A 21,919-nucleotide genomic window follows, 5' to 3' on the forward strand; every position below is an offset into this window, starting at 1 on the left:
TTTTTTGGCTACTTCCTAATTAGGGCAAAGACTGCTGTGGCTCAGTGGTTGAGCATTGTCCCATGGACTGAGAGGTCCTGGATCGATGCCCCGCCAGGGCACATGCCCAGGTTGTGGGCTTGATCCCCAGTGGGGGGGCATGCAGGAGGTGGCCAAAAGATGTTCTCTCTCATCCATGTTTCTATCTCCCTCTCCCTTTCTCTCTCTCTCAAATCAATAAAGAAAATTTTTTTTTTAAAAAAAGAAAATCGGTAACGGAGAAGTGGCTCGGAGTAAACGGCAGTACACATGGCAGAGACATAGTGAAAACCATGGAAGTCCAAGAATGATGGACGTTGAGGAACCCCTGGCTGGGTGACCTCCCAGGCACTTCCTGGTCGGACAGTGGAGGTCGGGGTCCAACTCAGGTGGGAATCACAGTGAGATGCTCTCATTCCCTGAGCGCCTGCCACATGCCAGGTTCTTATTGTTTATTGCGTCCCCACCACAGCTCAGTGAGGTGCAGGTTTCACTCTGCTCGTGATGAAGGACTGGACAGGGTCACCCAGCACCTGTCCGAGCGGGGATCGAAGCCGCACTGCTGGAGCCGAGCACCCTCCACTCAGAGCGGTCCTCTTTACAGCCAGTGCCAGCAAGGAGGCCTCCCTCCCAGAAACCCAAGCCTGGGGCCTTTCCTGGACTCTGCTCGGAATCGAATCCTGGCTCTGCTGCTGTGGGCACGTTCTGTACCCGAGTCACAGTTTCCCCATCTGCAAAATGGGGATGATAACCCCAAATATTAAATAAGAGAGTCATGCAGTGCCTAGTGTGGCACTTAACACATGGTGGGTGAGCAAAGATATGTCCTTCATGGAACAGAAATTTCTACTCAGTGGTATAGGTAGAAACTTACCTACATTTCCTCTCTCTGCTTCCCCAAACTAGAAAGTCCCAGTATAGGAACAGTTAAACTGAGTACATCTGTGCAGTGGAATACTACATAGCTGTTAAAAGAATGAGGTGGCCTGGCCAGGTGGCTCAGTTGGTTGGAGTGTCACCCTGTACACCAAAAGGTTGTGGGTCTTATTCCTGTTCAGGGTACATACAGAAGGCTAGCAATCAATGTTTCCCTTTCTCTCTCTCCACTTTCTAAAATCAATAAAAACCAGAAACGAGTGAGGCGGACCTGTACGCACTGAGGAAATGCTATGCAAGGTCAGGTGTGAAGCCAGCTGCAGGCCAGTGTGCATGCTCCTGTTTGTGTTTACATAAGAGGACGAACCCACAGGGCATGTGTGACCCTTTGGATGCGACAGAAGAAACCATTACTGGGAGACAGAGAGGGCTCAGGTGAGGGAGACTCATCTGCTATAATTTGTCCTTTCATAATGTTTGAATTTTCGAAGATGAGCATGTATTGTTTTCATGATAATAACACTATCTGTCCAGCCAGTGTGGCTCAGTGGCTGAGCGTCAACCCATGGACCAAGAGGTTGCTGATTCGATTCCTGGTCAGGACACATGCCTGGCGGCTGATCAGTTTCTATCTTTCTCTCTAAAAATCATTAAAAATATATTTTTTAAAAGAATGTTAAAAAAAAATAAAACTGTCTGCCAGTTTGCTGGATAAAAATGGTGTCTCGTGGTTGTCTTGTCTTCATTTGGTGGACTGCTGTAAGGGTGACCCTTTATTCCAAAAGTTACTGACTCCTGGTGTTTCTGCTTTTGTGAACTGTCACTTTGTATTTATTCATCTGACAGGGGGGTAGGGGGGTCTTGGGTTTGCACTTGAATCATGCAATAAAGACACTAACACTGGGGGAGGAAAATGACCAAGTGAACACCCTGGCCAGGGCTGGGCAGCACGCACGTGGAGGCGCTGACGTCCACAGGGTTCGGCCAGAGGGCGCTGGGGGTGGTGCCGAAGGACAGGACGTACAGCTTCTCCTTGTGGCTCAGCTGCTCGTCAATGAGGCCCTGGCAGACAGAAGGGTCAGAGGAGGGAGTCAGTTATTAAGGAAAGAGAAGGGAGTTAGACATCTGGTTAGCCCCAGTCGGGGAACAGCAGTCACCAGGGAGTAACTGGCCTAGTTCTGGACAACAGCTACCTACTTGACAGGCAGGAAAGTGTTTTAGAGCCACCCTGTGGAGGACCTGCATCATTCCCCCGGATTAACACAGGGACAGAGAAAATGGCAAGGAATAGCCCCTCCACTGAGGCATGTGCAGGAGCAGCCGACATGGTGACCCTAGAAGTGGGAGGGGGTGGGATGGGGCGGGGATTGGATTGGAGAAAGGCACAGTGCCCTGGAAAGGCCAGGAAAGTGATCCGGTAAGTTGAAAGAAAGCCTGCTTGTTCCCAAACCCAAGCCTGACAAAGAACCCGGCGCCCCCTCCTTGGGGCATACTTGCTTGAACCTCCTTTTCAAGCACAGGTTTTCTTCTTGACTCCTCAACTCTGAGGGTCCCCACAGGACTGCACCCGGGGGAGTGGTGAGCAGCAGGGAGGACTCTCCCTGTGCCCGACTTCCTTTCCCGGTCCACACAGAATGACCATGGCCTGCTCTCGGCCTCTGCAGAGTGTATGCCCCTCTTTGTTCTTATAAATCTCGCCACTGTGGCTTACAACTCCTATGTGAGTGTCCCCGAAGTTCTTCTCCTGCAACACTGCAGAGGAGCCCACTTCCAGACCATGCCAGGCAGTCCTGCTTTGGTCCCGGTCCTCCGGTAACAGCCTCCCGGAAGCAGGGGTGTGGGGCCTGGCTTTACCTCTCGCGGTCCCTCCGTGCTGGGTGTGAGCTGTGCTGATGCAGAGTCACTCAAGGCTCAGCTTAGTGGCCCCACACTGACATTTGCTTCCCACCCACTGGGGATGTGGGATGAGAGCCGTAGCTGCCCACCCGGGCCTGTCCCACAGTCCTCTGTGGTGGGGGACAGGCATGGGCCTCCGGCCTGTGGAGTAACTACAGGCACTTGTTAGCGTGGGTGGCTAGAGGTTAATACAGGAACCGAGCAAGGAATCAGAGATGACTAAGGGCCATAGACTAGGGAGCTGAACTGGACAATAAGCCTGTTTCAGGAGGAAGTTGCGGCTCCCTGGAGCGTGGCTGCATTGCCCCCAGAAGTAATTAACAGACCCCCGCCCCCCACAGGGTACAAGGAGTCTACTCACCCAGACTGTGGTGGAAGAATACACAGTGGAGGGGAGAGTCCCCGCTGGGCACAGGGCAGTAGAGGCCAGGATGGCCCAGGGGGAGGTGCTCCACCCTGAGGCAGAGCAGCGGGAGCCGAGACCGACCACAGGGGCGGAGCCTAGCCTGGGAAAGGGATCCGATTGGACAAGGGACACAGAACCCCGAAGATCTAGAAAATGGGTTGGTTAGGGAGAGGATCCAGCACCTATCTGAAAGCTGGAGAAGCTGATTGGTTAGTTTGAAGGGTCGCCTGGTGCGTCCCAAGCCTGAGTCTATATCCTATCAAAGACTCTTCCCGTCTCCCCCTCTCCCTTTGTCTCTCTCACTGGGTAACACAGGGCTACCCACCCTGTTCCCGCGTGTCCTCCCTCCATAGCAGCCATGGCGTAGCGGCCCGGGGCCACGTGGGCTCCCATGGCGGCCTGGGTCCAGCAAGCAGCGCCCGCAGGGTGGCCTAGCGGGACGGGGCAGACATGGACCCCGCTTCAGATGGCACAGGATGTTTGGATGCTGTCCTTGGCTCTGGGTCTGATGAAGACAGGCTGCACTTCTTGCACACGGGAGGAAGCTGAACCCAGGACAGCCCTTTGATGTTGCTTCTACAATCAATCTTACCACGACAGCGCATCCTCCCGCACACGGGTCCCTGGAATGTTCCCTTGTGACTCCGTGAAGGCCTCGTTTCCACCAGCAGCACCCTCCCCCACTTACTGCAGGCTGCCTACGTTCCGGAGCAGCTCCGAGGGCTGCTGCACACTTGGGTCCGAAGTGTGGGTGGGTTGTGCCTGTGATCTCAGTGTGCTACCGCAGAACCCTAACTGTGGCACCCAGAAAGGGAGGCAGGAGACCCAGGGCAGTCTTTCTCCAAAAGCCTGTGAGTGGGGGATGGAGCACGGCACAGCACCAGCCTTTGACGGTCTTTAGCTGTAGCTGGTGAGTATCCAAGAGTCAGCTGCCTTCTGCCTCTTCTCCCCGAGCTGGAGTCTCACCTGTATGCCTCCAACACCAGCCGCGGGCTGGCTAACATTGAACCAACCATCTGGGGGAGCTGTGGAGACTCTGCCTGAGGACTCGGGACCAGCCTGCACTGACACCCTTTCCGGCACCCACCGAGACCAGGAGCAGGGCACAGGTCTGCGTAACTGGCCCATACTGAACCCTGTAGTCTTTGAACCGGCCACGCACCTAAATGTTAGGACGTACAGGGCAATACAACCCCTGCCAGCCGCGTGGCAAGCTTCCCTGCCACAGGAGAACAGGAGCCAGGAGGACTGAACAGATGAGAAATGCTGGACACCAGGCACTGAACCCCGTAAGGAACTAAAATTGCCAAAGAAGGACCCGACTGCCCATGCACATTTCTGCAGACCCAACCCACCAACCAAGACCCCAAAACTCACTGACGATAAACGGTTCCAGTGGACGCACATAAGGATAAACCTCTGGCTCCTAGGGGCTGCCATCATGGACCCAACACCCCCGGCTCAGTGCTGGGTAGCCCTTCCCTTTGGATATACCCCTCCCCCACCCCCTTTTCCTTAAATGAATTCAGTTTTGCTTTATCCACCGTCTGGGATTGCTATCTAGCCCATCCGCGAACCACCAACTTTAACCTTTCACTAAGGTCCCCATCCAAAGCTCTATGGGTTCCCATAAGAAAACAGCCCCCCTCAACCATGCTTTTTCACAGAGACCACAGAGGTCTTTTCTATGCCAAACTCTGTACCCAGCACTTGACATCCTGTCTTCCCCTGGCAGCCCTGTGAGGGGCCACTGTTAACACCCCCATTTTACACATGAGGAAACTGAGGCAGAGCCGCCACAGAGCAAGGGTGGCAGAGGTGGCTGAGATCCGAGTCCAGTCATCTGATTCGAGTCCTTGGCTTGTCTGTCGTGGACGTGCTGAAGGAAGCAGGCCAGCCGGAAGCCTGTGCCGGACTATGCTTTCCGGGGAACAAGGCTGGGGGGTGGGGGTGGGGGGGTGGACCGTAGGGAGTCCAGAGACAGTGGTGTTAGTAGGGACTGGTCTGGAGAGAACACTACAAGTTCACTGCAAAGAAACGACTCTGAGGTTGGGTTTCTTTCACTACAGGTGCCAATTAGGTGTGAACTGCTCTTTGTAAAACACATCATTTGCATTTGCCATAAACAAGCCAGGAGCCAGCACACAGACGGGACAAGGGTGGTAGAGAGGTTCCAGGTCCCCCTCCTCCGCCAGAGACTTACCAAGAGGTCTTTTTGGAATTCTTCTTTCCGAGGGCCACTGCTGATGGCTGACACATCAATGAGGATGCCGACCCTGGCCCCCTTGATGAGGCCAAATGCCTAGAACCAAAGAGGGCGCCCAGAAATAACCAGCACAGCTCCTGCAGAAATTTCTAACCCCCCCCCCGACCTCAAGAAGGAGCCGGGGAAGGAAGGCCTGTTTCACAGAGGAAAAGGCAGAACCTAGGTCCTGACCGCTGCTCCTGCTTGTGGCGCCTGCTCTCGGAGGTTCCGTCCCTGGTGTTTACTGTCTGCGCTCATGAAGCAGTGCAGGTGCACTGAAGCCACCGTGAGCCGCAGGACGGCGCTTTGTATGAGGCGAGGCTGGGATCGCCACACTAGGCATCTCATCTCACTGCTCTTGACCCCCCTTCACTTCCTGCTTCTCTACCCCTCGGAGGCTGGGCGCTCGCGGCACTGCCCTGGCACGTCTGTTCTGACACCACTGCCATCGCCCTGGCCACGCTGTGACGGCCACGCCAGCCGTTCCTCCGGCGACAGCTGCGCTGTGCGTGGGGATTCTCATTCATGTGAAACCCACACTTCTCCAGGGGCCGTCGGTTCTACTCCATGCTTTTTTGCCTTAAATCCTGCTTTGTTGGACACTCAGTTTCCCCTTCGATTCACGCTCCTGCTCACAGAGATGAGGATTTCATGCCTCTTACCTCCAGCGTTCCCTTTCTGCCTTCTCTTGGCACGTGAGAAAACAGAAACAAGCTGCATTTAAAAAAACCTTCCCAGCAGAGTCCACCTGCCCAGTGCCCACACCCTTGGCCTTGCTCTGTCACTCTGGAGACCTCAGGCCAGCCCTCTGCTGCATGACCGACCCTGTCCGGGCGACAGGCCTGTGCTTTGCAGTCACCCTTCTCCACACAGACACGCTGTGACTGCACAGGAAATCACCTCTGGACCCCACCAGTCTCCGTTTCAGCAATACCTCCTCACCCCCACTTCCTGCGGCCCACTAGGCTGGGCTCCCCCGGCCCCTCGAAAGCTGCATGTATCGCTCTTGCCAACCCAGCGGAGACAGCTGAGGTCTCGGCGCGGTGGACTCCAGGGCACAGGGCACAGCTGGGACGAGCGGGGCACTGCCAGCACACGGCCCCTCAGGACCCCAGCTCCCTGCTCTTCCTTCCGCGCTGGCCAGTCCTCGCTCCTTTGCCGAAGTCTCCTCACGCTGAAGGCTAAATACTGGGCCCTGGCTGGTGTGGCTCAGCGGTTGGAGCATCAGCCTGCAGACCGGAGAGTCCCGGGTTCGGTTCCCACTAAAGGCACGTGCCTCAGTTGCGGTTTTTCCCTGGCCCCGGCTGGGGTCGTGTGGGTGGGAGCCAGTCAATGTGTCTCTCTCACATCAATGTTTCTCTCTCTCTTCCCCCCTCTCTCCCTCCTGCTCTGTCTGAAGATAAATGTAAAAATGTCCTCTGGTGAGGATAAAAAAAAAAAAAAGACTAAATACTGGGACGCCCCTGGGAATGTGACCCTGCACCTGTGGGCCGTGGCCTGGAGCCTGTGAGAGGCAGTGCCTCAGGTCCCACCAGACTCCCCCAATTAGAGTCTGCACGTTCGCCCCCTCCCCCTGGGCTGGGCCGGTGCTCTGTCCTCTTTCTCTTCTGTGTCTACACCAGGGTCTGTCAGTGGTGTCTACACTACAGACGGTGGGCCAGGTACTCTTTGTAGGGAGTGGCCCATGCACTGTGGGACACTTAGCAGCTTCCCTGGCAACCTCCCTTCCCAGTCAGAACCACCAAAGCCCTCCAGAAAGGCCTGAGGTGAAAGCAAACTGGACCAGAAAAGCATCCACTGGAGGAAGACAGGCTAACGGATAAGGGAGCAGGTGGAGGTGAGTCAGCCCGCCACCCCTCTTCCTTCCTCGGGTCTGAGGGGGATGTTCAATGAACCTTTCGGGAGCTCTGTGCAGGTGACTGGCCTCTCTTGTCCATCTCTTACAGATCTCTGGTTAAATGGTCCAGGGCCCATCTCTTCTCAGCCGCCCATGATCTGTGTCCTCTCTGGTAAGAGCACCCTGGCTTTCTATGTATAGCATCTGTCCCTTTCTCCGTCCACGAGGTCTGGGGGTTGCTCACCCTCCTGCCTTGCCCCTGCTCTGGTTTTCCCTGGGAACGAGCACTTGTTACAGTTCCTAACTACTTGTTGTATCTCATCCCCTTGGCAGTGGCCATTGTTCTAAACTGGCCCAGCAAGAGTTAATCCCAGGACCTGGGAGGGTGTCCCGAGAAAGGTAGGTGGGGTCCCTATCGGCATGTCACTCTAGTTGGTGACACGTAGCTTAGAGCTGCTGAGGACCATCTTCCCAACCTGGGAATAGCCTTCCTGAGAAGAAGACCCACCCAAGGAGAGCAGAACCCAGAAACAAAGAGGTGACATTGTTTGCGTCCCTAGACACAGCTGGGTGTGGGTTTTTAATTTATGCAAGTCAAGAGGTTTCTCTTTTAGCTGGAGACCATTTAAATGGGAGGTCTGTGATGGGCACCCGAAAGGGTTCTAACAAAGACGGAGGGAATGAGTGAGGGGCAAAGCATGAAATCCACCTGTTACCTGTTTGCTGCTCTCAGTGAGCCACTGAAGTCTCCGCTGATACAGGTCGATCACTCTGTGAAAACATCAGATTCCGCGTCACCCATGGCCAGCGCTGTCCCCGGGCAACAGACCCTTACATGGAAGGGAAGCGTGGATGGGATTGTTTGTTCATGTGTTTGAGGTGCTGGGAGAATAAGAGGTAGGGTTTAGCAGAGGAACGAAGGTATTCACTTGGCAGGGGTGATGGAGGGGGAGCTGCGGAAAGGGCACTGCGGGGGTGCTCCCCCGTGGGGACGCCATGGACACAGCAGACGACTCGCTCAGTGGGACCAGAGTGGGCTCTGAGGGAGGGCAAGTCTGTGTGGGGTCCTCATGAGGAAGGTGGAAAGCACCTGCTTTTCACAAACCCGTCCTCTCAGGGGGACTCTGCCGTCCCTGGAGACGATCAAGAGGCACACCTGAGGCCGCCCCGCAGTGCTCGGTGCACTGATAGCAAAGGTAACTCCGCTTCCAAAAACAAGCAGCAAACCACTGGCACCAGCATGTAACAGATGCTGAGCTTAGAGATCCAGTCACTGGGATGCAACGGATTTGCCCTCATTGAAGGCTGGGGGATTTGAGGGCTGAGGGAAGGGCTAGGAGACCTTTGGAGGTGAAATCATGGGGCAGCGGGTGGAGTTTTCAGGCGCACAGGAGTGTGAATAGGGCTCAGGGTATGAATTTCACAATGAGACATGCTTGTTCTGGAGATCAGCTGTGTACTAGCTGTGCGACCTTGGGCGGGTTTGGTAACCTCTCTCAGCCCAGTTTCATCAGCTCCAACATGAAGGTAGTAATGGGACTCTATCCAAGTCAATGTGCCAAACATCAATTTACTGAAAGCTAATGCCCTGAAAATCCATTTGCCAAATGACCAATGAAATGAATAGACTCAAACATTCCTTAAAATGCTGGATTCACAATTAAAATCAACCAACCAAAATGTTGCAGAATTCTTTAAAACCTGTTTAAGCCTTCCAACCCAATTAAAAAAATGCTATAAAAGTTACAGTCAAAATGTTTTGATAAATTTGGCAAATTGGTCATTTAGCAACGGACTTTAGTTAACTTTGGAGTAATGCAATGCTTCATGTTATCGTGAGAACTGAGTAAGGTGATGCATGCAGCCCCTAGCGGAATTCCGGACACTTGAATACACGTCAGCTGCTAATTATTGCCACAGCTTTGTACGAAACAGGAGCCACGGATCACAGACCGCATAACCCAAAAGAAAATGTACATGTGCTACCAAACTCTGGTTGGGAGGGGGAGCCGGCGGGTCTGACATGCATTTATAAGTGTGACCCCAACCCACTGGTCACGACAGTGGTCCCTCTGAGCTGTTACACATCAGATGAGGCTGGCTTTGTGTTTGTCCCAAGGGAACATCGAGTTCAGAAGGCTGGGAAAAACCGAGATGGTCCAACCTCTTTCTGAGAAAAAGGGAAACTGGGGCTAGAAGTGGAGAGAGACTTGCCCAGAGTCCCAGAGGCTGTCAGTGTGCCCACGGGAGGAATCCCTGAGCTCCGGGCTTGCTGGAGGGCAGGGGACACTCACTCAGAGAGCTTTGATTCAAACCGGCGGATGGCCTGGGCTGAGAGGTGCACTTTCTTCGTGGCGGTGCTGCCCTCCTCCCTGAGGAAGGAAGGCCGGCTGAAGGGCTCCCTGGGCCCAGTGACGGCGGCGTACGGTGGGCAGGGGTGAGGGGGCCTCAGACTTACAGCACAGCTGTGCCCTGGCTGAGCAGGTCAGCCAAGGTGAGTCTCTCAGACTTCAAACTGTGAGTCAAAAGCCAGTCTTGCGAGTCATCCCATGCTGAAGGCTGGGTCTCGTCTCCCCGCAGCCTCTGTGAGACAGAAGCCAGAGTCAGACAGAAAAACCGTGGAGAGGGCACGGCTGAGCATGCCCGGTTCTCGGTCCTCTCCACACAGATGCCCAAGGGCTGCCAACTCTGACAGTCCTACCTGGACGCAGTCCTGTGCGGGATCCCCTTGCTGAGGAACCGGTGTGTGTGGAGGCCTGTGCTCTGGGTCCCTCCTCACCTCCTCCCGAGTATGAGGCGGGACAGTTCAGGGGTCACTCGCCACAGCTGCCTCGAGAGGGACTGTGTATGCACACATCCCACAGCCAGACCATATGTGACCCCCGACCTCTGCCACAGCTGGCCCGGAGGGTCTGGATTCGGTCAATGGTGCCAGCAGTCCTGTCTTTTGTCCTTTTTCCAGCTCAGGACCAACCAGGGAAAGTCACACATGCCCGCAAGCCAAGCACCTGAGATGCCTGACTTCCAGGTGGGCGCCTGCACGTCCCCAGCCACAGCTTCGAAGGGTCCCCACTCCCCCGCCAAACGCAAGTGGCCGTGGGCCGCTGCCTGATCTCGCGGGCACGGCTGAGGTTTGTGTCCACACCTGCTGCCTCTGTCCTCCGGGTGGGCGAGTTCTGCCTCTCAGTCAGCCTGAGGGTCCCCGACAAACCTCTACTGACTGATGGGAGGGGGGAAGGGTTTATCCTGTCCACTCCCGAGCTGGACGCAGGGGCGCTGGGTTCCCATTTTAGAGGAAGACTTCCAGCCGTCACAGGAGCGGCCCCCTGACTTGTACCTAGTGGCCCGTGTCACGTGTAGTGCTAAGCTCAGACGGGGTGGCCCGGTGTGGAGCTGAAGTCCTTCGGGGAAAGCACTTGGCACCAGTGATGCTTTCTGGGAGCCAGAGGTCGAGTCCGCTTGGACTGTCCCCTCTGTGGGACGCTGGCGTTCCTTCCTCTCCCCAGAGGGTTGTGAGCCCCACTATGAACCAGGCACCCGCGTGGCGCCAGAGCCACAGCGGCACAAGGTGCTGGACAGAACAGGAGGGACACGCCCTCGCCCTCGTGCTACGGGGCAGCGAGGAAGAAACGAGTCAACGACACAATGTCAGAATGGAGCAGTTCCAGAGGGCGATGGGGCAAGGCCCTGGCCGTTGGCTCAGCAGTCAGAGCCCACAGACCAAAGTCGCAGGTTCAATTCCTCGTCCAGGGCATGTGCTCCGTTGCAGGTTTGATCCCCAGGCCTGGTCACAGTCATGCAGGATGCAACCAATCGATCTTTCTCCCTCCCACCGTATCTAAAAATCAATGGAAAACTGTCCTGGGGTGAGGATTTTTTTTTTTTTTATCCTCACCTGAGGACATTTTTCCATTTTTTGTTCAGATAGAGCGGGAAGGGGAGAGAGAAAGAGAGAAACATTGACGTGAAAGGACACATCGAGTGGCTGCCACCCACACAACCCAACCAGGGCCGGGGACAAACTGCAACCAAGGTACGTGCCCTTAGCGGGAACCGAACCTGGGTCTCTCTGGACCGCAGGCCAATGCTCTAACCGCTGAGCCAAAATGGCCAGGGCTGGGGTGAGGATTTTAAAAAATAGAAAAGGAAGCCCTGGCCGGTTTGGCTCAGCGGTTAGAGTGTTGGCCTGCGGTCCGGAGAGACCCCGGTTCGGTTCCCACTAAGGGCACGTACTTCGGTTGCAGTTTGTCCCCGGCCCTGGTTGGTCGTGCGGGTAGCAGCCACTCGATGTGTCTCTTCACATCGATGTTTCTCTCTCTCTCTCCCTTCCTCTCTCTCCCTCCCACTCTATCTGTACAAAAAATGGAAAAATATCCTCGGGTGAGGATAAAAAAAAAAAAAAATAGAAAAGGAAGACGGAGCAGGGTAAAGTGATAGAAAATGACTAGGGTGGGAATGGGGAGGTTGCGTCAGCCTCTCTGGGCCAGGATCTAGGGTTAAGTGGACCCAGCCCTGTGCACATCTCGGAACACACTCCAGTCAGAGGCATGGGGGGGGGGGTCTGAGGGTTCGAAGACAGAGAGGTGACCTCTGGGTTGGAGTGCAGGGCAGCATGACCCCAGGAGGCTGAAGGGGGGCAAGGCTGGGCTGGACGGGCTGTGGCAAGAGCTCCCAGCACAATGCCGCTGTCCCGTCAGCTCTTCGGAGAACCCACACACCAGCTCATGGAGTAAAGGCCACTGACTCTGGACTTTATTTCGCTTAAATTACTCGACTGAAACAACTGTACTTTCATTCAAAGTATGTTTTTTGTTGTTGTCGTTGTTAATCCTCACCTGGGGATATTTTTGCATTAATTTTTTAGAGAGTGGAAGGAAGGGAGGCAGGGAGGGCATAGAAGGGAATAGAGAGTGAGGGGGGGGGAGGGCGCATCACCTGGTTGCTTCCTATACAACTCGAACCAAGCACATGCCCTTGACTGGAATCAAACCTGAGACCCTTTGGTCCCTGGGCCGATGCTCTAACTGCTGAGCCAAACCGGCCAGGGCCAAAATATGCCTGGGTCTCTCTAGACCGCAGGCCGACGCTCTAACCGCTGAGCCAAACCGGCCAGGGCCTATTTCTTTATTGGCTTATTAAGAGACATTATCCTGTTGCTGTTGGCTTGTGGAACTATTATAATTCCCACAGTGAACCCGTGTTAAATAAATGACTGGCAAAGACATTCTGTTTCTGAACATAGATTTGCACCCCAAACAAATGGGGTTCTCCATTTACTGGCTTTGTGATGCTGAGCAAGTCATGTGTCCCTCTCTTTACCTGTAAAACCGTGAGGCTGCAGTATAGAACATGTGTTTCTGCATAAATGGTTCTCAACAGCAGCAGAAGACAGCGACAGTATAAGGCTATTATGTTCCAGCAAAATAGTATTGTACCTTAAGTGTTGTGCCTGAGGCCTGCTTTCTCTATTTCAAAAGGAAATTGTCAAGTGTTAAAGAAGTGTGAGAAATACTAGTAATTAAAGCAAACACTTAAGTAGCACTTATTATGTGTCAAGTACTTTCAGAGCTGGGATTCAAACAGAAGGGAACAGTGCTAGTCATGCGTAACCACAACAGATTGTCTTGCAGTTACATCCAACTGACTGCCTTCACCAAGAACTGAGAGCAGCTCGCTGGTGTGGCTCAGGAGGCGACCGGTCCATGCTCTTTCCCATCCCTGTCTCTCCCCCCCTCTCCCTTCCTCTCTCTCTCAAATCAATTTTTAAAAATTAGAAGGAAAAAAAAAAGAATTTAGAGAAGGGACTGAAAAGATAACTTTCTTATTACTTGATTCTATGCTAATTAATATCCTGCCCTTGGACAACATGCCTCAAACCACCCTCCTGTCCCACACCTAGGGAGACACTGCCACATGTCACAGGGACACTAGATGTCACCCTTCTCCTCTCTCAGGACTCATCCACGTCCCAGGCGATGATGACACAGCATGGCAGGTGTAATTCACCTCTCTTCCATTTGAAATGATCCATCATGTTTTGGACATGGATTTTGTATTATTACTCCTTTAAGATTCACTTTTAAGTTCATTGTGGATTTTGACTGTAGGGCACAGAGATTACTTCCAAAGAACGAGCTTCACATAGAGAATAGTTCAATTTTTGCATTAGGCTTCCTAGTTTTCTTTCCCATGCTACTCATCTGTGAGGCAGAGGAGGCTGTGGTTGATAAATGCAGGGCTGGTCCTGTACACCTGGGAAGTCATGTATGTATATCAACATCTGAAGTCATTGAAAGAATCCTTCAGAATCTCAAGACTCTGTTGACATTTCTTCATTTCCTTTTAAGTAGACGTGCTTTCCCATAAGTGCGAGTACTCAAGAAAGGTAAGCCAGGACTATTTTCCTGACTGTTTAACTGCCAGCATTAAAACTGTATTGTTGCCTGGCTGGTGTGGCTCAGTGGTTGAGCGTCGGCCCATGCACTAAGAGGTCACCAGTTCGATTCCCGGTCAGGACACTTGCCCAGGTTGTGGGCCCGATCCCCAGTTGGGGCATGCAGGAGGCGGCCAATTGATGTTCTCTCTCATCAGTGTTTCTATCTCTCCCTCTCCCTTCCTCTCTTTCTCAAATCAATAAAGAAAAAATTTTTTTTTAACTGTATTGTTTTGGACTGATTATGATTTCACAGGTGTGATGTTTAAACTCTAGTGTAGATTAGACAGATGGTCATGGGCCGGGCTTGCAGCTGGCCACCGCACGGCACTGGGCTCCACGGTGTGAAGAAGTCTGAGTTTGGACGACCCACTCACCATCTTGGGAAGATGACACCCACACTGAGACTCAGCTAACACCATGGTCCTGGTTATTCTACAGGAAATTGTTCGGCCATTACCCTCTTGCTCCAATGGCAACTCGTGGAACTGATTTTTAGATCTAGACTTTAGGGAATTCTAAAAGAAAACCAAATCTCAGGATGGGGAGTTTTAGAATTCAATTCCGTAGACTTCAGGCTTTGAAAACATGGACAGTCTGTTAGGACAGAAAACAGCCCTTTCTCTTTGCTATGATCTTTCCACAACTTATGAGAAGCACCTGGAAGTTAAATGCGGAGATTGCTGGTGTCTGTAACTTCAAACCCCTTTCTACCCGAACAGTAAACAGACAGGGCTGGGCTCTCTCCAGCCGCACTGAGCATCCCAAAGTGATTCACACCAGAGTCTCTAATGACTAGAAACTTCCTTCCCCTTCCCCCCTTCAAATAAACCCCTCTCTTCCGAATTCGTTATAACCCCTCAGGTAAAAATCCCCTTTTTACACTCTCTACTCCAAAGCACATTTTACAGACTACAGAAGATATGATAAGAAACCCTTTGGCACATCAGCCAGACCGTCTCCTGAGGACAGACAAACCGCAGCTCCTCAAGGTAACCAACCCCGCGTCTATTCAGCTTCACCGAGATCTCCTCCAGCCCCAACTGCCCTTGACTCCCAAAGCCCCCAGTGACAGAGCAACTCACTCTTTCTGCCCTGCCCTGGCATTGCCAGTCAGCGCCTGGGTCCTTTCCCTGACTGTGGGGAAAGAGAAGTAAACTTCCTCCCTTTCCTCTCCGCTCTTGTGAATGCTTTTTAAAAAAATATGTTTTTACTGATTTTTGAGCGAGAGAAGGAGGCAGAGAGAGATAGAAACATTGATGTGAGAAAGATATGTGGATCAGCTGCCTCCTGCACGCTCCCTACTAGGGATGGAGCCCACAGCCCAGGCATGTGCCCTGACCAGGAATGAAACCAGGACCTCTCAGTTCATGGGACGACGCTCAATCCACTGAGCCACACTGGCTCGGCTGAGTTGTGAATTCTTTCACAAGCCTGCATCACTGGTCCCCCAAAATACCAACACACAGTTCTTCGCATGCCCCTGAATATTTCATGACATGCTCAAGAGAACTAGAAATTTCTATAAACAGCACAGACACTCTTCAGTCATTTGTAAAGGGGAGGATTAGGGCTGAAGGCCTCACTAGTCTTTTCCTGCCCTGGACTCTGGTGTGAAGGAGAAACACCCAGCGTGGACACATTCCGTAGGCCTCATGTGGTTTGTGAACACTGACGCGGTTAAAGCACAAAGATTTTTACCAGCAAGTCCTGCGTCTGGTTAACGTGCGTGACCAGCAGTCCATGGTCTGGATGTTGGCCAAGTCCACTGACATCCGGGTTCGGCGGCTTCTTTGGATCTCTGCCCGTGTGTCTATTCCTGCTACAAAAGTGACTCGGTCAGTGCCCCAGTGCTGGACACGGGTCCACGCTGGCAGTGCCCCATGGAGAGCGTGACTCCCGTGCAGCAGGGAGGGTCCCGCAGGGCCCTGGCCTGATGTGGAGCCAGGCTCCTGAGCACTTTTACTCCTCTGCTCTGGTAGACAAGCAGGCCCTCCAGGAGATAACACAACGACCCTTACCTGTCTCACTTCAGGGAGGTGGTTCCCGTCAACTCCCAAGAGCAAAGTAGTATTGTTGTCTTCATTTACAAAATCAGAGAAGACACTTACCAGCGGTTTTGCAGATACTTATTGTCTTGACCTTGGAAGACATGACTAGTTTGTGTAGCCATTATAAAAACCCTGGATGTTGTCTTCCTAGGGAGGAAAAGAGTTCCAGAAAAGAGAAAGGTAAGTGCAGCCTACAGAGCAGCCTTGGGAGTCTCTATTAAGTTCAACTCTCCTTTAACCATCCGATAAACACTCATCAAACACCCATGCGGTACCAGGCTTTGTGCGAGGTGCTGAGGATATAACGGCGAACAAGGTAACTGAGGGGTTCCCAGGGTGCTGACCTTTGGCCTGGAGAGTCTTTGTTGTGAGGTGGTCTTGTGCACTGCAGGGTGCTGAGTAGCACCCCGAGACTGTGCCTACTAGATGCCAGCAGCACTCCTGCCCCTCAATTTGTAACAATCCAAAGTGTCTGTAGCATGGCCTGGTATCTCCTGGGGGACAACATCCCCAGGAAGAATCCCTGAGCTAGGCTCGCTCTTGTCCTTTGTGGAGCTGGATTCGACGGGGAGACAGATGTTAGGATTCACTGTATTTATTATAAATGTGGAACGTGCTATGAAGGAAATAAACAAGATGACATGATAGAGAATAATCAGTTAAGAGCTCTACGTTGCATAGGTAAGGTGGTCACTGAAGGTATCTTTTGAGGTTGGACCTTCCTGGAGGATGAGACGGAGGTGGCCATGTGAAGAGCACATTGAAGCCACACAGAAAGGGATCAGCAAGTGACCGCAGCGGTTTTGAGGAGGGGAAGGAAAATATCGGGATAATGTTGTAAGACAATGAAAAGCTAGGAAAATTCTGGGACGTGTGGAATAGAGAAACTGAGGCAGGAAAAGTTAAAGCCAAAAAGCTTTGCAAGTCACTTGTAGCAGGGCCTTGAGAAGAAAGGGTTAAAACCTCCCCTTCTCACAGAAGGGTGCAGGAGAGGAGGGGGGAAGGGAAGGGGGAGAGAAGGAGGAGGAATCAGACCACTTGGTGCAAATCATCCTGAAGCTGTTAAAGCAGGGAGGAGGGAAGAACAGTATGAACAGAAGCCAGCAGTTGGGATCTAACTGCCAGGGGCTTCCCATAAATTGTAGAAAAACTGTAACAAAGAAAAGGCGAGACCTTCAGATTAATCTGTAGCAGGATGTCTAGCAGTAGAATTTTTTAAACAACTTATAGACAGGAGGGTATCTGAGGCAGAAACCCCCACCCCACTGGCTCTTCAGATTCACTGAGAGCCCGTCTGTGCTTCATGAGCCAGATGCACGTTTGCTCACTTTGCTTCATTAATAATTGTGCATGCTTTAACTTTTTAACAAATTCACTTGCTTTAATGTTTAAAATTTATTTATTTATTTATTTATTTTACAGAGAGAGGAAATGAGAGGGAGAGAGAGAGAGAAACATCGGTGAGAGAGAACACAGATTAGCCGCCTCCTGCATGTCTCCCTCTGAGGATTGGGCCCACAACCTGGGCATGTGCCTTGACCAGGAATCAAACCAGCAACCTCTTGGTGCACGGGACAGTGCTCAACCACTGAGCCACACCAGCCAGACCAATTATTTTTTCACTTATTTTCATTGTTGAATGTATTACAGATGCTTCTCATTTTCTCCCCACTGACCCCCTCCTCCCTACTCCTGCCTCCCTCCTGCCTTTCCCCACACTGTCGTCTGTGTCCATTGGTTATGCATATAAGTTCTCTGGTTTATTTCTTTCCACCCCCCAACCCCTCTTCCCTTTGAGATTTGTCAGTCTAACAACCAATTTGTAAATTTGTACTTCTTAATCCCTTCACCTTTATCACCTATCCCTCCAACCCCCCTCCCATCTGGCAAACAACAAAATGTTCTCTGTATCTATGAGAATGTTTCTGTTCTGCTTGTTCATTTTGTTTGTAGATTCAATTGTAGATAGATATGTATTCATTACCATTTTGTTTGTTCATATTTTTTTATCATTTTCTTCCAGAAGACCATTCATCATTTCATATAATAATGGTTTGGTGGTGATGAACTCCTTTAGCTTTTCCTTGTCTGGGAAACTCTTTATATGGCCATCGATTCTAAATGACAGCTTTGCAGGATAGAGTAATCTTGATTGTAGGTTCTTGCTTTTCATCACTCTAAACATTTCTTGCCACTCCCTCTTGGCCTGCAAGTTTCTTTTGAGAAATCAGCTGACAGTCTTATGGGAACTCCCTTGTAGGTAACTAACTGCCTTCCTCTTGCTGCTTTTAAGATTCTCTCTTTGGGATTCAGGGTCAAGATGGCTGGTAGGTAAACACGGTATCACATCCTCCCACAACCACATCAAAGTTACAACTAAACTACAGAACAACCATCATTCAAAACCGCCTGCAATCAAGCTGAATGGAAGTCCTACAACTACGGAATTAAAGCAACAGCCGCATCAAGACTGGTAGGAGAAGCAGAAGCACGAGGGGGGGCGGCGGTGGCGGCGGCGGTGGCGGCGGCGGTGGCGCTACGGTTTGGTCCCACACCCACGTGTGGCGGATAAAATCAGAAGGATACCTCGGCTGGGAAGGTCCTTTCTGAGGACTGAGGGGTCCCCGTCCCACACCAGGTGCCCTGCTCAGGGTTCCAGTGCCAGGAAGAGAATCCCCATCACTTCTGGCTGGAAAAACCAGCAGGAACTGAGGCTCAGGGAGGCTGACGCGGCTGGAGCCCCAGGCAGCTCCTTAAAGGGCCCGCGCACGGACTTATCGGACTCTCTCCCTCTAAGCTTGGAGGGGAGGCAGCTCGAAGGGCGCCAGAGACATACAGGGAAGAACTGAGCTGTTTGGCACTGGAGCCACCGCTGGAGAGGGGGCTTCCGCGGGGACAAACGTGCTGTCAGAGGCCTTTGTTTCTTTGGTGAGCCCTTCCCTGGGGCGGCAGACAGCTGCCATATCTGGGACTCCAGCAATACTGGCTCACACTGGTTGCCCCGCCCTGGTGACTCCCTGAGGCCCTGCCCACCCCACCCAACTTTCAGGCCCACCCCACCCAACTTTCAGGCCCACCCAAGCTGTTGCCACTTGCTTAACCATAGGATTGGCCTGTCTTGGATCCTGCTTCAGGTTTTTCCTAAATTCTTTCAAACGAGCAGCATCTGGTCTCAGCTAGCCCAATACCGCTCGTTAAGTAATACACTGAAACAAACACAGGGAGGCAGCCAAAATGAGGAGACAAAGAAACAGGTCCCAAATGAAAGAACAGAACAAGATCCCTAGGAAAAGAACTAAGCGAAATGGAGATAAGCAACCTAACAGATGATGAGTTCAAAATACTGCTTATAAGGATGCTCAATGAACTTTTTGAGAACCTCAGTGAACTTAGTGAGGGCCTCAAGAGTGTAAAAAAGGACCAGTCAGAAATCATGGATGCACAGTTAGAATTGAAGGAGGCATTAACTGAAATAAAGAATAATTTACCCAGCTTCAATAATAGAGTACGTAAATCCAAGGAGCAAACCATCGATTTGGAATATAAGGAAGCAAAAAATGCCCAATCAGAACAGCAAAAAGAAAAAAGAATCCAAAAAAAATGAGGATAGTGTAAGGAGCCTCTGGGACAACTTCAAGCGTGCCAACATTCGCATCTTGGGGGTGCCCGAAGGAGAAGAGAGAGAACAAGAAATCGAAAACCTGTTTGAAACAATAATGGCAGAACACTTTCCTAACTTGGTGAAGAAACATACAAGTCCAGGAAGCACAGAGAGTCCCAAACAAGATGAACCCCAAGAGGCCCACACCAAGACACATCATCATCAGAATGCAAAAGGTTCAAGACAAAGAGAGAATCTTAAAAGCGGCAAGAGAAAGGCAGCTAGTTACCTACAAGGGAGTTCCCATTAGGCTGTCAGCTGATTTCTCAAAAGAAACTTTGCAGGCCAGAAGGGAGTGGCAAGAAATATTCAGAGTGATGAAAAGCAAGAACCTACAATCAAGATTTCTCTATCCTGCAAAGCTGTCATTTAGAATTGATCGCCATATAAAGACCTTCCCAGACAAGAAAAAGTTAAAGGAGTTCATCACCACCAAACCATTATTATATGAAATGATGGTCTTTTTGAAGAAAAAGATAAAATATATGAACAAACAAAATGGCAATGAATACATATCTATCGACAATGGAATCTACAAACAAAATGAACAGGCAGAACAGAAACATTCTCATAGATACAGAGAGCATTTTGTTGGTTGCCAGTTGGGAGGGGGGTTGGAGGAATGAGTGAAAAAGGTGAAGGGATTAAGAAGTACAAATTCATTGCTAGACTGACAAACCTCAAAGGGAAAAAGGTTGGGGGGGGTGTTGGAAGAAATAAACCAGAGAACTTATATGCATAACCAATGGATACAGACAATAGTGTGGGAAAAGGCGGGAGGGGGGCAGGAGTGGGGAGGAGGGGGTTAATGGGGGGAAAATGTGGAACATCTGTAATACATTTTACATTCAACAATAAAGATTAAAAAAAAAAAAGATTCTCTCTTTGTCATGAACCTTTTGCATTTTGATGATGATGTGTCTTGGTGTGGGCCTCTTGAGGTTCATCTTGTTTGGGACTCTCTGTGCTTCCTGGACTTGTATGTCTGTTTCCTTCATCAAGTTAGGGAAATTTTCTGCCATTATTGTTTCAAATAGGTTTTCGATTTCTTGTTCTCTCTCTTCTCCTTCTGGCACCCCCAACATGCCATTGTTGGCACACCTAAAGTTGTCCCAGAGGCTCCTTACACTATCCTCATTTTTTTGGATTCTTTTTTCTTTTTGCTGTTCTGATCGGGTGTTTCTGCTTCCTTATATTCCAAATTGATGGTTTGCTTCTTGGCTTTACCTACTCTACTACTGAATCTGTGTCAATTATTCTTTATTTCAGTTAGTGCCTCCTTCATTTCTGACTGTACATCCACGATTTCTGACTGGTCCTTTTTTATGCTCTTGAGGCCCTCACTAAGTTCACTGAGGTTCTAACTAAGTTCACTGAACTTTCTTTTTTTCTTTTTTTAATCCTTACCCTAGGACATTTTTCCATTTTTTGTTCAGATAGAGCGGGAGGGAGAGACAGGAAGAGAGAGAGAGAGAAACATCGATGTGAAGGGACGCATCGAGGGGCTGCCACCCGTACAACCAACCAGGGACGGGGACAAACTGCAACCGAGGTACGTGCCCTTAGCGGGAACCGAAGCCAGGTCTCTCTGTACTGCAGGCCGACGCTACAACGGCTGAGCCAAACCGGCCAGGGCTCACTGAACATTCTTATAAGCAGTGTTTTGAACTCTGCATCTGTTAGGTTGCTTATCTCCATTTCACTTAGTTCTTTTTCTGGAGTTTTGTTCTTTTCTTTCATTTGGAACCTGTTTCTTTGTCTCCTCATTTTGGCTGCCTCCCTGTGTTTGTTTCTATGTATTACTTAATGAGAGGTATGGGGCTAGCTAAGACCAGATGCTGCTTGTTTGAAAGAATTTAGGAAAACCTGAAGCAGGATCCAAGACAGGCCAATCCTATGGTTAAACAACTGGCAACAGCTTGGGTGGGCCTGAAATTTGGGTGGGGCAGGGCCTCTGGTTATCACAAGGGCAGGGCAGACAGTGTGAGCCAGTATTGCTGGATTCCCAGATATGGCAGCTGTCTGCCACCCCAGGGAAGGGCTCACCAAAGGAACAAAGGTCTCTGACATCATGTCTGTCCAGGAGAAAGCTGCCTCTCCAGCCCTCACTCCAATGCCAAACAACTCAGTTCTTCCCCATATGTCTCTGGAGCCTTTCAAGCTGCCTCCCTCACACTGGAGCCTAGAGTGTGCGAGTCTGAGTAAGTCCATGCGTGGGCCCTTTAAGAGGAACTGCCTGGGGCTCCAGCTGCCTCAGCCTCCCTCAGCCTCAGTTCCTACTGGTTTTATAGCCACAAGTGATGGGGATTTCCCTTCCTGGCACCTGAGCCCTGAACTGGGCACCTGGTGTGGGACGGGGACCCACCAGTCCTCAGGGAGGACCTTCCCAGCCAAGGTATCCTAATTTTTTCCCGCCACACATGCGTGTGGAATCAGCCCATCTGCCGCCCTCCCACCAGTCTCCATGGGGTTTTAATCTCGTAGTTGTAGGACTTC

The 21,919-nt window shown here is 51.3% G+C and overlaps 1 protein-coding gene across 1 annotated transcript in view; it reads right to left on the reverse strand.

Moving 5' to 3' along the window:
• The window catches only part of VWA3A (von Willebrand factor A domain containing 3A), a 55,601-nt gene extending 39,717 nt beyond the window's left edge, over positions 1 to 15,884 (reverse strand). Inside the window, exons 1-7 of the mRNA XM_036279775.1 lie at positions 15,823 to 15,884; positions 15,413 to 15,533; positions 9,737 to 9,861; positions 9,573 to 9,650; positions 7,995 to 8,049; positions 5,400 to 5,498; positions 1,850 to 1,956 (exon numbers count right to left, since the gene is read on the reverse strand). Coding sequence (XP_036135668.1) covers positions 1,850 to 1,956; positions 5,400 to 5,498; positions 7,995 to 8,049; positions 9,573 to 9,650; positions 9,737 to 9,861; positions 15,413 to 15,533; positions 15,823 to 15,884 — 647 coding nt within the window. The remainder of the gene's footprint in view (positions 1 to 1,849; positions 1,957 to 5,399; positions 5,499 to 7,994; positions 8,050 to 9,572; positions 9,651 to 9,736; positions 9,862 to 15,412; positions 15,534 to 15,822) is intronic.
• Positions 15,885 to 21,919: the final 6,035 nt, after the last annotated feature.

This window comes from Molossus molossus, unplaced genomic scaffold, assembly GCF_014108415.1.
Source record: "Molossus molossus isolate mMolMol1 unplaced genomic scaffold, mMolMol1.p scaffold_m16_p_3, whole genome shotgun sequence".
Classification (NCBI taxonomy): Eukaryota; Metazoa; Chordata; class Mammalia; order Chiroptera; family Molossidae; genus Molossus; species Molossus molossus.